Below are 14,755 nucleotides of genomic sequence, written 5' to 3' on the forward strand. Positions count from 1 at the left end.
CTAGTGACTGCCTGCCTGTATGGATGTAATGGCTAGCCGTCCAGTGACACGAACGTTAAAAAAAAAATACTTCATGAGTTTTGCTAACCTCGGTTAAAACCCATGAACTGAAACTAATATATATATATATACCAGGTCTTTTACCCCGCGCGATGCGCGTATTATTATAAGTTATTGTTCAATTAGTGTTGATTTAAATGTGTTGATGTAGACATACAGAATATCAAATATTTTGTTTAATTAGTTCAATGTGATTGTTTTTATTTAATTCGTAAGCATGTGAATATAAATAAAACAATGTTAAATATGGGTATAATATATCACTATCAAAATGTTTTAAAAGATAAATATGGGAAAAAACGGATGTTTACACTTGAATATATTCAAAGTGTTTACATAAAAACAGAAGAAAGAAAATAAGATGCTGCAAAACATACATAACTTAATAAAAACAAATAAATAAAGCTACATATATTTAAGACTTTCTTCTAAAATAAAAATGTTCATTAAACATTTTTGTAGCAAAAAAACATTTAGATATCAACAGAAAACCCATTTACATTAAATAATACATAATATTTACATTCAATTTCAAGACTACATTGTGAAAAGAAAGTTTAAAAACTACAACATACTAAAGGTCGACTAAGCATATATACCAAAAAAAAAAATATATCCATGCGATAATAGGTAATGAAAATCGATAAACTTGGAATCAAAACTCAAAAAAAGTTACTACATATCAATATCAAAACTTTTATAAAACTTGTTGGCCGTGCTGTAGAAATAATTTTATTAGAAGAAAAGATGATCAATGAACCTTTTTAATTTGTCATCAGGGGCAGAACCACATTGAACACAGGGGTAGCCTGGGCTACGGGTCCGCTAAATTCATGTAGTTAAATTTTTTTGAAAAATGATGTATTTTTTATTGGTGCTACGGGTCAAATAAATATAGGATACCGGTCAGTGTAACCAACTTTAAGCTTTTAAAACATTGTCCTATCAATAAAACTTATAAAAGTGTATCTGTACAACTAAATGATAAATAAAAACTACTAAAAGTGCCAAAAAATTCTTAAAATCCATTATAAGTAGCCAAAGAATCATTAAAAAAATGCTATAACTCGTAACAATTTAGTTGTTATCATTGTTGTTGTTACTTTATGCTGATAGAAGACTAGTGGAAAAAAAATTGTGCTACTGGTCACTTTCGTTTCTGGTTCTACCACTGTTTGTCATATCCCTTCCACTTTTCTAGAACAACTACCACACGACATGAAAATGTTAAAAACAACACTGCGCGTAACATAAATTTGTAAATTATTCATTTCATTAAATATTATATAGAATTTGTTATACCTATTATAAATTAAAGAAGGGTGATGTGCGGTTGTTTAAAAAAGTTGTTTTGTTGTTTAGTTATACGAGTATTAATAATAACTTTTACCAATTATAAATGCTTTGTCATTTAAACATATATATATATATATATATATAGGTCAAAACTCCTTCAATGAATCAATGTTTATAGGTATTTCAATATCAACTTTGTTAATTGTTTTCTTTCTTTTTTTGTTTTTTAAAAATAACATCATTTATATAAAAACTAAAGACAAAAATCCTCCATGTTTATAAAATATAGTCATGTCTTCCACCAAATAGGTTAATAATATATATAAATGTTTGAAAAAAAAGGATTAAAAAGAAAAAACCCTAATTAAATAAAAAACAAAATTGTTGTTTTTTTTTAAATAACATCATTTATTCATTTATTATCTTAGAAGTATTCAAGTTTATTGTCTTTATTGTGTCAATATCATTGGCATTATAGGGGTTTTTACCAACTAAGTTGATGAACATTTCCTTCAACTTTAATTATAACAATAAGAACATATATAAAAACTAAAGACAAAAGTCCTTCATGTTTATAAAATATAGTCATGTCTTCCACCAAATAGGATAATAATATATATAAATGTTTATCTGAGTAGTGGAAGAAAAAAAGGATTAAAAAGAAAAAACCTTTATTAAATAAAAAAGAAAATTGTTTTTACATGTTCACCAAGAAAAAGTTTAAAAAAAAAGAAAAACTAAATTAATATATCAAATGATCAATGTGATATATGGTTAGAGTTTATATTACGTAGGATATAACAAAACTATTTTGAAAAATAAATATTTTCCAATTTTAAAAGTATATTTTAAGTTTATACGGTTTATGACTTTTTTTTTCTTTGTTTTTGAATTTTGTAAAAAAATATATATAAAAGAGATAAATATTGCCAAAAAATATAGAGATGTCACGTAGGATAAAAACCTATGTGACAAATTTTAAAAATAACTTTAGATTGAGTTAGAAAGGTAGGATTATTACTGTTTTAATATATATATATATATATAATCATTTAATATCGTTAACAAATTATGCTATGATTAATTATATGTATATTGTACGTTTGTTTTCTCATCCAGAAATTGTTAGCATAATTTTAATAAGTTTATCGAAAGAACAATTATAGCTGAAATACTAATTGAAATTGGTAACTTTTGTATTTCTTCACATATATTTTGACCAACTGAAAACTACATGAACGCGTTTGTAGATAACGATTTTAGCTAAAAAAAATGGAAGTAGCTAGCAATTAAGAGTTAAGACCACACTATAAATACCATACAAATGCAAACAATACAATACGTGAAAAAAATACTAACTAATTAATCATCATGATATTCTTCATTATTGTTTCCATCGTTTCAATGTTCTTCTTCATGCTCACAAAATGGACGACTTGTTCACACAAAAAGCACTTGCAACCGCTTCCCCCGGGGCCAAAACCCTTGCCTTTAATCGGTAGCTTAATCACCATGCTTCGAAACAAGCCCGTGTTCCGATGGATTCATAAAATGATGGATGAAATGAAGACCAAGGTCATTTGCATTCGCTTGGGTAATGTACATGTCATAGCTGTTAGCGATCCAAAGATCGCTCTTGAGTTCATGAAAGACAAACATGGTGTCTTCTCGTCAAGGCCCGATGTCATGTCGAGTCATGTTATATCCTGTGGTTATTTGGGCACCATTTTTGTTCCAATGAGTGATAATTGGAAGAATATGAGGAGAATTATATCCACTGAGGTTGCTTCAGTAGCTAGGCATAAGTGGCTTGCGAACAAGAGAAACGAAGTAGCCGACAATCTGCTTAGGTATATATAAATGTTAATAATATATAAAAACCATTCAAACATATGTAATATTAACTATAACCTGACATGTTCATATGTGAACGAATTTGTTTACATATACCATTCGTATACGAACATCAAGTTATATATATTTTACAAGTTCTGATGATTCTTCATATTCAAATGGTTCTTCAGCTCGATCACATGACTTTTTCTAAATATATATAGAATAGAATGTTCCTATATATATATATATATATATATAGCTGGATTCTGGAATCTGCATATATATGCATCTTGCGAAAACCTATTATAAAAATCTAATACTATCCATAAAATGAACATCCACATCTGTAATTTAGTTGTCTCAACACTTTACTGCAAAATGTGTACTCTTTTAGGTACATATACAGCAGATGTGAGACCAATGTCGTGGCTACTGGTGGCATTGTTAACGTAAGGACCGCCGCGATCCAATACACTAGCAATGTCTCAAGGAAGATCATGTTTGGGAGTATGTATTTCGGCAAAGGGAGTGAAGATGGTGGACCCGGGGAGGAAGAAATCGAGCATGTTGATTCGCTTCTCACGATTCTTAGTCATATCTATGCCTTTTGCGTGACCGATTACATCCCATGTTTGCGGTGGATTACTGATTTTGATGGGCACGAGAAGACCTTAAGGAAGGCCTTTCATAACACAAGAAAGTATCAAGATCCTTTGATTGATGAGAGGATCCAACAATGGAAAAATGGTGTGAGGAAAAAAGAAGATGATTTGCTTGATGTTTTAATCAACCTTGATAACCCTCGACTAACCACAGATCAGATCAAAGTCCAAATCCATGTAAGATCAAATAATTTTAAGGGATTTGCTAATAATGACAGTTTCATGTGTTGTCGTTAACGTGAATAAAATAGTTGTACCTTTACCATAAAATTCAGGGGTACATTGGACCTTTTATATGGAAGATACAATTTCCTTTATGCATGTTAACGACAACCCTTGGAGCTAGTTAGCGTTTTCCTAATTTCAATACTTTGTGGCATTTTCACTGTCCAATTATGGAAATTAGACATCTTTTTTTGATGTTATATGTATTAATTACAGGATCTTATGATAGCAACGATTGATAATCCGTGGAATAGTGTAGAATGGGCAATGGCGGAAATGATAAACCAACCAAGGATCATGGATAAAGCAATCCAAGAGCTTGATTACGTTGTCGGAAAAGATAGACTAGTACAAGAATCTGATCTACCCAACCTCAATTATATCAAAGCATGTGTGAAAGAGTCTTTCAGGTTACACCCGGTTGCACCTTTCATCCCCGTTCACATGACAACGAGAGACTCTAGTGTCGCTGGTTACTTCATACCAAAGGGTAGCCATGTGATAGTGAGCCGTCTTGGGCTAGGCCGGAACCCTGAGGTATGGAGTGACCCATTGAATTTCGATCCAAACCGTCACATGAATGTAAATAGCCAAGTGGTGCTAACCGATCACAATCTTCACTTGTTTTCGTTTGGCACCGGGCCACGTGGGTGCCCCGGGGTGTTGTTGGGGACAACCATGTCCGTAATGCTATTAGCTAGGCTTGTACAAGGGTTCACTTGGAAATGTCCACCCAATGAACCACATGTTGATCTTAACGAAAACCTTCATGATATATGGAGAGCTAAGCCATTGTTGGCCCTCGCCAAGCCTCGTCTGCCGCACCATCTATATCCCACTTGCTAAATAAAGTATCTTTTGTTTGTAGTAAGTTTTACAGTATACTTGTATATCTCAAAGTAAAGAGGCTGATATCAAAACTATTTACATTACTTCGTGTTATATGTTTTTCATATTTGTTTTCCATCCGAAGGTCATATTGGATTCACTAATATATAAACTAATGTTATGTAATATAATCAATAAATTTATAGTTACTATGTTTTGTATAGTTTACTAGCTAGTTTAGGGTTTAAGTTTTCAATGTCAATGTATGTACACATATAATTGCATCACATACTTATTTACTTATCAAGAAATTCATGGAACTTTTCAAATTTATTCACATTAATCCGCACATTTTATACTTATATTATCGTCAAACTTTCATATATTGTTAGAAAGCGGTAAAGCAACCTTATATCAACCTTATAATTCATTGGATTGATAGCTAATGGCACAGGAATAATCCTTTCAATGAAGGCTTGTTCCCGGGGGATCCAGGTTCAAGACCGAAAGGGACGAGTGTTTTACATCTATTAATTGTCATGTCTTCAGGCAAATTAATAGAGAGTTTTTCCTCTTATAAGGTATTGGTTAAGAGGGCTCTCTAACGTGGACCTGGTTAAAACAACATACTCTAGACCCCTTTTGTGAATTGTGATGTTTTATCCGCCTGTTAAAAAAAGAAAAAAAAAAAAAAACCTTATAAATTCTTCATGTATCTTGATGATGATAAATAAAAAGGAAACTATTAAATGCGACATTAAGGACTGTACTTAACGTGTATAAAAAAAATGTAATTTTTTATATCAAAAGTCTACCTCTTAATTTACTTAATTTATGGTAGGTGCAAAACTATTTTATGTATTCTAATAATAGCTCATAGAAAGTTTTTAAATAAACAAACAACTAATAAAGTGTATACATTTTTGAACACCTACTATTACTGAAAATTAAAAATATGTATAAACTTAATTGTGCTCCACAATTAAGTTTCAATGTTAAAAAACTAAAAATATGAAGTACCGTATTATATAAACATAATAAATATATAGTAGTAAAGAGAAAAAATTTCAAGTTTGATTTGTTTAAAGAGTGTTATATAGATGTAGGGGTGTAAACGAGCTGAGCCGAGCACTAAACCGAGCCCGAGCTCGATAGTGTTCGAGCTCGAGATCGTTTAAGGAACTCGAGCTCGAGATCGTTTAACATTGTCAAAAGCGTTGAAGCAATTAAAGTGGCTAGGAGGACTATCGATAAGACAATGAAAGGCGAGTTGGGGAAGGGGACTGATATAAAATTCTGGATCGATATGTGGGCAGTGGATGAGCCTCTTATGTCTAGATACCCACTGTTGTTCAAATTGGAAAAAGATAAGAGAACATGTGTCGCATATCGATTTAACAAGGAAGAAAATACGTTTAATGGGCTTTGAAATTGGACCAGACATTTGTCCACGACTGAGGAAGTGGGTGAGTTTTCGAGCCTAATTAGTCTGCTTGATGGGAGGTGTTTATCTAATAGGGAAGATAAATGGGTATGAATGGGCGCCAAGGAAAAAGTCATGACGGTCAGTACTGTGAAGGAGTTGATTATTAGTAAAAGAGACTTAACCAATAGATATGTTTTCGATTGGTGTAAATGGGTACCAAAGAAGTGTAATGTTTTCATGTGGCGTGCTGCCATGGATCGGCTACCCACCTCGACAGCTCTTCAAGCTAGAAACTGCTATTTTGACAATCCTGAATGTGTATTCTGTGGCGATAGGGTTGAGGATGTCAATCACCTGTTTTGAAAGTGTATTACAGCAGCAAGAGTGTGGCCGGAAAGTAAGGAACGAGATCAAATTTGCAAAGGTCAACCGCAATGTGACCGGAATTCTCCAAGACATTAAGTTGTTCGGGTTTTGTGGTATAGGAATCGTACAAAGAATAAGGGTATAATGTGAGATGATTGATGTAATTTTAACATTGTGTAATATGTTGTAAATATACTGCCGGCGATTTGTCGGGGTCATATAAATAAAAGTTTACTTAAAAAAAAAAATAAAAAAATGCTAAACACAACCTTTTCAGACAAAAAAAACCCTTTCATATCAAAAGAATTTAATGTTAATTGCAAAACTATTTAACTATTTTTTGAAAATCAGATAAAGGTTGATACCAAAACTGTCTCCACCGGTAATCGGAAACCATTGGCGGCCGCTATTCTTTACAATAATAATCTATCATTCACATGAATAATATATAGATACACTATAATACTATATTAGCATGAATATTTACAAGATTCTATATTTTAGTAAAAGATTATGGCAACAAAAAATCACAGCAGTAAACATATATCCATCTTATTCATCACTGTTTTTATTGGTGGAGCATTCATCTTCAGTTATTTATGGACCTCTTCTTCTTCCACTGTTTACACACCATTTCGCTTTGTAACCCTAAACCCTAATTTCTTCAATGACACCAATAAGGTCAGTTTCTTCTTTTTTCTAATTTTGACTTTTTGGGTCAATATTTAGTTATTTTAAGCTCGAAATTGATGTGATTTTGTTGCAAATTAAGCCATAAAAATGGTTGTTTCTTATTGATTACTTGTTTTTCGATTCAATGTGGTTGTTATTTGCCCTTTAGATTACCTACATTGGTGTAAATTTGGCATTGGGACTAATTGAAGTTGACCCGGAAAAGTCAAACTTTGTAATTTTTAAAATTGGCACTTTCCCAGGGTTTTTTTTTTTTTTTTTTCTTATTTTATTTTTAGTAGCAAGAATGATGTTTTGAGTGTTGCAGTGTGTTAAAGTTTGGACCTTTTTGCTTATTTTGTTTTATTTTTTTAGATAGTAGATATTAAAGTTCAAAAGGATGAGAGGTTATTATCAGGAACTTTTGCGGATTTACCTGCCCCCGAAATCGAATGGGAAGAGATGGAACCGGCACCTGTTCCACGTCTAGACGGTGCTTCAATACAGATCAATGAATTGTTTTACGTGTTTTCTGGTTATAGAACACTTGACCATGTGAGTATTTATCTTTCCTTGCATCGAGCGTGTTTCGTTTTAGTTATATGTTTCATGTACAAATTACCTAATTACATTCAAGTTGCAATTATCTAAGATCTTATTATTTTGGGTAATAGGTACATTCTCATGTTGATGTTTACAATTTCACAAGCAAGAAATGGGGAGAAAGCTTTGCTACACCAAAACAAATGGCTAATTCTCATTTAGGAATGGCGACAGATGGACGCTATATATATGTTGTTTCTGGGCAACAGGGTCCTCAATGTCGAACTCCTCCTGTTGCTGAAACGTTTGTGCTGGATACTCAAACAAGAAACTGGGAACCGTTTCCTCCTTTACCAGAACCTAGGTATGATAGTGTATTATCAGGCTTCGCAGTGTACGTTCTGACGGAGCTGAAAAATGGGTGGGTCAGGCTTGGCTGGTAACAGATCAAAACGTTAAACTGTGTACAGATTGAAACAAGCCGTGTTGTTTGACTTAGTTCTTAACACTGTATGCTCAAATACCTAGATACATATATTTTATAAATAATTAGTCCGTCGAATATCATTTTAGGATCATATTCTTTTAATAAGATTAATCTTTTTTTAAAAAAAGAAAATAATGTAGGAGGATCTATGTTTAAAATATCCTCAACCTTTGACTTAGACCAATTTCATTTAGCTAGCTTTCTATTCTACTTGATCAACCCGTTAAAGTAAACATAAACCCAAACCCCATTCATAAGTTCAGAATTGCCACCTCTTTATTCTGATTTTTTTTGAAATTAGAATGTATTGGCCGTTTTAATGTAACTACACAAATATAATCTCCAGATATGCTCCGGCAACTCAAGTTTGGAGGGGTAGGCTTCATGTGATGGGAGGTGGAAAGGAAAACCGTCATACGCCTAGTACGGATCATTGGAGTATTGCAGTGAAGAATGGCAAAGCATTAGAAAAAACATGGAGGAAAGAAGTACCAATTCCTCGTGGGGGTCCACATAGGTAAACCCACTTGACCAAGCATACACCCATATGGGATCAGCTGTGTATAGCTAAATAGGGAATAAATTGATAGTTATCAGGGATGTATTGTTTTGTGTTTTAAGGGGATGTATAAAACCATGTGTGTTTTGACAGAGCTTGTATTGCTGTCGGAGATCAGCTCTATGTTATTGGTGGTCAAGAGGGTGACTTTATGCCCAAACCAGGGTCACCTATCTTCAAGTGTTCACGCAGGCATGAGGTCAGTTGAGTTATACACTTTCATATACAATCTTAAAAAGAATTACATTTCACCCTCAAGCGTATTACTTTTCATGATCAAAGTTGTTAGCTACAGATTAAACAGGGGCGGTTTAGTTGAGACAGTTAACTTTTTTTCTGGATGTCATTTGCAAGACTTGTTGAAAGAATTAGAGTTCATTTTGTCTTGGAAGTTAGAAATAGTGTGTGAGTTGAATTATATGCTTTAATTAATTTTATATAGCAACAGAGCTTAAATAACATAGTGACATGTTCAATATTTCAGGTAGTTTATGGTGATGTTTATATGCTGGATGTTAAGATGAAATGGCATACATTGCCATCTATGCCAAAGCCCGATTCACATATAGAAGCTTCATGGGTAATTTGTAACAATTCAATCGTGATTGCGGGAGGCACAACAGAGAAAAATCCCGTGACAAAGCGAATGATATTGGTTGGAGAGCTGTTCCAGTTTGATCTTGACTCAAAGGTATGGTATTACTACCATCTCTTGCTTAAATCTTGCTTTTGTATTGCTGTGGATGTCTTAATACCCTACAAATCCACACAGAAATGGCATGTGATCGGTAAACTTCCTTATCGTGTGAAAACTACACAAGCAGCATTCTGGAATGGATGGTTCTATATCACATCTGGTCAGCGAGACAAAGGACCTGATAATCCACAACCAAAAAAAGTTGTAGCAGACTTGTGGCGAACCAAACTGAGCTGCTAAAAAGATCGTTTTCAACTTTTTGAGTTCCAACATTTTTTGCTTACTTCATTATTTTACTAAATAGCTTGATCTAGAGAAATTTTTTTCCCAATTGACAGTTAACACATTCGGTGTAGGATGTAAATGAGTATAGTCTCGCCTGTTTTTTAACAAATATATTAGACAATGTAGATAACGTTTGTTTTTTTTTTTATCAAGATAATTATTTAGTTCTCATGTTGATAATTCATGCTTGATAGACTTGATGTAGAACGATCTACATGAAGATAGTCCTTCAGTTGCTTTTAACAATGATTTAAAGATGAGAATTTGGAATTTAGTTTTATCAGTTTTATTTTTTTGGTTAAGAAACTGTACAAGAGCTGAATTTCTCGTTTATACAATAAAAATCTCATAACAATATCTTGTACTCGGTATCAGCAGATAGCTATATAACAATAAAATGACCTGGAACTTAGAACTTTTCCATACTAATTTGAAGGTCGTGAGGTGGTAGTTGATGCTGCGTGTACATGTGTATGGTCTCTCATTTGCTTTCAACAGTGACACGGAAATGAACAATTCGGCATTTTGGTTAGAAAAACTGTACAAGAGTAGTTTCTCATTTATAGAATAAATCAAATAGCAATATTGTGTACTTGGTATCAGCAGATAGCTTTAAAGCAGGAGGACGACCTGAAATCAAAGTTTTTCCATGCTAATCTTAAGATCAAGAGTGGCACAATGAAATGGAAAAACAAGATCACCTCCTGCTACAACATACAAACATCAGCAAACAACTTAACTGGCCTAGGCAGCTGGTACTGTATGGTTCCTTGTAACTCGCTAGGTTCCCAAAAATATATGGAGATCGTAGAACTCAACATCCTAGATCCAATTTTATCTTAGTAAAGGCGCATATGGAGCTGGGCATGGAGATATAGTGAGATCTGGTAATTGGTTAATCAGATCAACAGTTGCCTCCAAGCATTTGCTTAGTATTCTCTTCTCACACCTGATAAGCTGTGTGGCGACTCGTTTCTTGGGGTCGATATCACATTCACCTAGCTGTATTACCAAAAAGCATATTGATTAATTCTAAACGCGACCAGGATATGAATTGAGGTGGCAATTTCAACCCATTTAGGTACAATGGGTTGAGTTGGTGGTTTATGATAGGGTTAAGTTATATATCTAGCAGGTCAACTAGGTTATGCTTAATAAAGGTAATGATTAAAACGGAATAAAAGTCATCGGAAATATATTCAAATATTCAAGTACATAAAACCTCCTAAATCGTTTTATTGCCGAAAATCTTAAAATGTAGTTCCTGTAATCGTACTCGACACATTAACTATCTAAAAAATTAAACAATATCAGGGGTTGTAGTTTGGACAGATCAGATCTAATCCATTTTGACAAGCACTACAAAAATAGCATCTTCGACCCGTTACCCAGTCCGCCCCTTTTACAACCCATAGGCATAGTTCAAAACTAGGAAACTTACCAAGGCTTCATCTTCGCTTAGAGTAGTGGGGTATCCGGCCAGTCTTTCCCTGAAATACGTAGCTATTTGATCCAAAACTGCATGTTCCATACAAGGACTTACCTGTGATATCATATTATGAAAATAATCATGACACTAAGTTGTAAGTTGTCACCTGATATCGACAACATGTCCACCAGATTGACTTACCGGACAAACTGGACCCTGAGAAGAAAGAACAGATTCCATCTCTAAAGGATCTGAAACATAACCTAACCTCATGTACGGAAGCATATCTAGAACGGCTTCTCTTTCCTTCCCTACTTTCACCTAGAGAAAAATAAAATGTAGTCAGCATCTAACCTCATGCACAACATCATTATTCATACAGCAAAACTAAGAATGACGTATGCCTGGAATGGTTGTATGGTTAACTTTCCATTTCGTTGAGCAACTAATCTCTTGTCTTGATATTGAGGATCCTCTGTATTTAATGCTGCCTGAAAGCCAGAGAAGTAAGATTGAGTACATGCAGATATATAATTTTGATAAAGATATGAGTAATTCAGAGTTCACCTCAACCACCAGACGGTCAAAAGAGTTATCTTCATCAACAAAACCATAATTTATAAGCAACTTCGAATTTGGTTGTGGACCACACCTACGATTACAAAACAAAAATGTATAATAAAAATCAGCAGGGTACCTTGACAGTAAGCGCTTTAGAAACAGTCCAGACAGAAAATAGATATTCACAGAATCACTCCTTATTTTTCGGTTTTGCAAGTAACTTCATGTTTTATAGATAGTACGAGTAGGCTAGAAAAGGCTATTGAGGCATCCAGTAACTGATTAAAAACAAAAAAAATCACTGCAGAAATGCATATGATGTTTTTAGAACATATCCATCTTTAAAATTACAAAAAGGGAACCACCTGTACATGGACACATACATGGACACATACAATAGAAGGGAGTGATACTTCAACTGATGAAAGACTGCTTTAATAACATGACAACACTACTACTGCAGTAGCATCTTGAAGTTACATCTTGTGATGTAGTCTAAAAGGAAAAAGATACCATACCATACGACTATAGATTGCCCGGCTATGTATGGGCGATCAACAACCAATTGAACAGCTCCATCTACAGCTGTTAACATCGCTCTGCAGTTGCTCCTATAGGTCAGAAGAGGAGGTCCAAGAGGGACCAATGCAAACCTCCGTGCCAAACTGACATTCTGAATTTGGAAAGCGAGTATTGTACAATTGATAAGGAACAGTGAAAAAGAAAGGCAGAACTATAGAAAGTTGATGATAGATGAGAATCTGTCATATATTATACTTATTTTATTTCCAATATCTAAAAAGATACTTTAACACACATTCAAATGCTAGATAAAGCTAAAAATGCATATTACTCTCATCTCAAAACAGCTTTAACACAGACTATTCATATCAGACTATAATCTTATGACCATAAAGTGGTGGAATAAGTTATATGTAACGGCAAAAAAACAACCAAGTGACACTTCTATATTTAATATTTTCTAATATCAGAAAAGAACAGACCCTAAAACAATATACTAAAAGGAAAGTAAATGACAACCAAGTGTAATCAGATAATAGGAGAAACCTGCAAATGCACAACACACGACTGGACTGCGACAAAAGCTTGTTTAAAGATCTCATATGAAAACGCCTCTGTAGGAATATCAAATGGATATTGCTGCTCAAGAAAAAAGGAAAAAGTAAACTAAAGTAATCAGCTATCTGAAGAAAGCAAAAGTAAATCCAAAACCGTTACATGTACAAACACAAATAAAATAAAATGAACAAGGAGAAAGCACCTGAAATAGAGATCCAGCCATAAACCAGACAGTGTCAAGCTCGCTATACTCTTTTCTGATGCCTTCTGCTCTTTCAACAACTTCAGCCTGATATATTTACACAGAGATTTACATTGAACTGATGAAAACGATAAACATTTTGCCAAATTTTATATATGGTTTCTTTTACATACACGAGTGTTTACTTAAAGATCTTAAAGTTAAATCAAACTAGAAACAAATACCTTAACGGGACTGCCTGTCAGATAATCCAATTCTGATTCGGACCACAATAGAGGGGATTCCACAGATAACTGTCCCCTACCACGCTGACGATCAAGCTCCTTAATATACGGGTACCACACAGATTCTTTCCCTTGTTTTTTCTCATACATTAGATACAATGCAAGACAAGCTAACTCCGATAGTTTGTTCGTGGTTAGCAGTTCCGCTGCAATAAAGTTTATAAACAAAATCCTAGTCATATATAAATATTACTCAAGCAATAAGAATTTAGTTACAAAAAAACGAATAGCTGCCAGCATATCATCCTACATCATCAAATTACTCAAGAATTCCGTACATCTAAATTTCCAACTACACAATAATTATCATTTTTTCATCGCTATATCTAATTCAAGCCTAGTAACGAGAAAGTATCTATGTTCGATATAGAACTATGTACTCAACCAACTGGCTAAAGAACAATGCAAAACAATTCACATATAATTATATAAAATGAACAAAATTTCGTAACACGAAAAGAAAAAACTCAAAAAGAATAAGTTACCGATAGTTTCGTTCCCTAAAACTCTCTCTAGTGTAACAACCAACGAATTCGGCACAGAAAACGCAATATCACCTGCCTACAATTCAATAATAATAATAATAATAATAATAATAAAACATATATAATCAAATTACTCAAAAAAAAGAAACAAAAATGCAACAACCTGCAAGTCTTCACTGGCGGCAACATAATGAGTGGAAGGATGGCGTGAATCGTAAGCAGGACGATCTTTCAAAACAACTTTACACGGAGGCAAACCGTTTTTATGCATCCATGATTTCAAATCTTCTTCTGCTTCTTCTTTTGTAAATTCCTTATGTTTATTAATAGCAGATACCATTATATCGGAACTCGAAGAGGCGAAAAAAACGTTTCGGTTTCGATACGAAGAGCGAAGAGCATTGTTGTGTTTGTGACTCGAAAATGAAAGTCTAGGAAGAACTGTAACAGAGCGATGATTATTATTGTTATTATTATAATGAATTGGATTAAAATCGAATATGCAATTGGTTTGATGTATAAAACAGACGTCCATTTTAAGTCAGAGTTGATTTAAATTGGAGGAAATGAGACTTGAAATTAGGGTTTATTTGTGATTTTGTGACTGACGGAATTACTGACTGACAAAGTGGGTGGGTGGATAATTTTGTTGGTGGCGTTGAGAGAAGAGGGGGGATAAGGAGGGAAAATGACAACCGGATTATATAGAGGATTGGGTCACTTTGCTTTTTTGGTACCTTACCTTTCTACATGTTTCTTTCTCCTTTTATTT

At 33.6% G+C, this 14,755-nt stretch overlaps 3 protein-coding genes across 3 annotated transcripts; 2 read left to right on the plus strand and 1 right to left on the minus strand.

The window, feature by feature from the left end:
• Positions 1–2,715: 2,715 nt before the first annotated feature.
• Positions 2,716–5,130, plus strand: LOC122589287 (phenylalanine N-monooxygenase-like). Its single transcript, XM_043761561.1, has 3 exons — positions 2,716–3,206; positions 3,587–4,031; positions 4,296–5,130. Exons 1-3 carry the CDS (start codon positions 2,728–2,730, stop codon positions 4,923–4,925), a joined length of 1,554 nt encoding a protein of 517 aa, XP_043617496.1. The 5' UTR covers positions 2,716–2,727; the 3' UTR covers positions 4,926–5,130.
• Positions 5,131–7,087: 1,957 nt separating this feature from the next.
• On the plus strand, positions 7,088–10,082 carry LOC122589513 (kelch repeat-containing protein At3g27220-like). The gene is made up of 7 exons (XM_043761813.1): positions 7,088–7,380; positions 7,747–7,926; positions 8,046–8,278; positions 8,748–8,918; positions 9,054–9,159; positions 9,445–9,651; positions 9,733–10,082. The coding sequence occupies exons 1-7, from the start codon at positions 7,213–7,215 to the stop codon at positions 9,895–9,897; spliced, it is 1,230 nt and encodes a 409-aa protein (XP_043617748.1). The 5' UTR covers positions 7,088–7,212; the 3' UTR covers positions 9,898–10,082.
• Positions 10,083–10,465: 383 nt separating this feature from the next.
• LOC122588710 (ribulose-1,5 bisphosphate carboxylase/oxygenase large subunit N-methyltransferase, chloroplastic) lies at positions 10,466–14,726 on the minus strand. The gene is made up of 11 exons (XM_043760880.1): positions 14,147–14,726; positions 13,984–14,059; positions 13,439–13,644; positions 13,215–13,301; positions 13,001–13,093; positions 12,451–12,605; positions 11,939–12,023; positions 11,776–11,862; positions 11,573–11,692; positions 11,384–11,485; positions 10,466–10,944 (listed from the first exon to the last, which is right to left on the minus strand). Exons 1-11 carry the CDS (start codon positions 14,516–14,518, stop codon positions 10,777–10,779), a joined length of 1,551 nt encoding a protein of 516 aa, XP_043616815.1. The 5' UTR covers positions 14,519–14,726; the 3' UTR covers positions 10,466–10,776.
• Between the last annotated feature and the right edge of the window lie 29 nt (positions 14,727–14,755).

This window comes from Erigeron canadensis, chromosome 2 (assembly GCF_010389155.1).
Source record: "Erigeron canadensis isolate Cc75 chromosome 2, C_canadensis_v1, whole genome shotgun sequence".
Lineage (NCBI taxonomy): Eukaryota > Viridiplantae > Streptophyta > Magnoliopsida > Asterales > Asteraceae > Erigeron > Erigeron canadensis.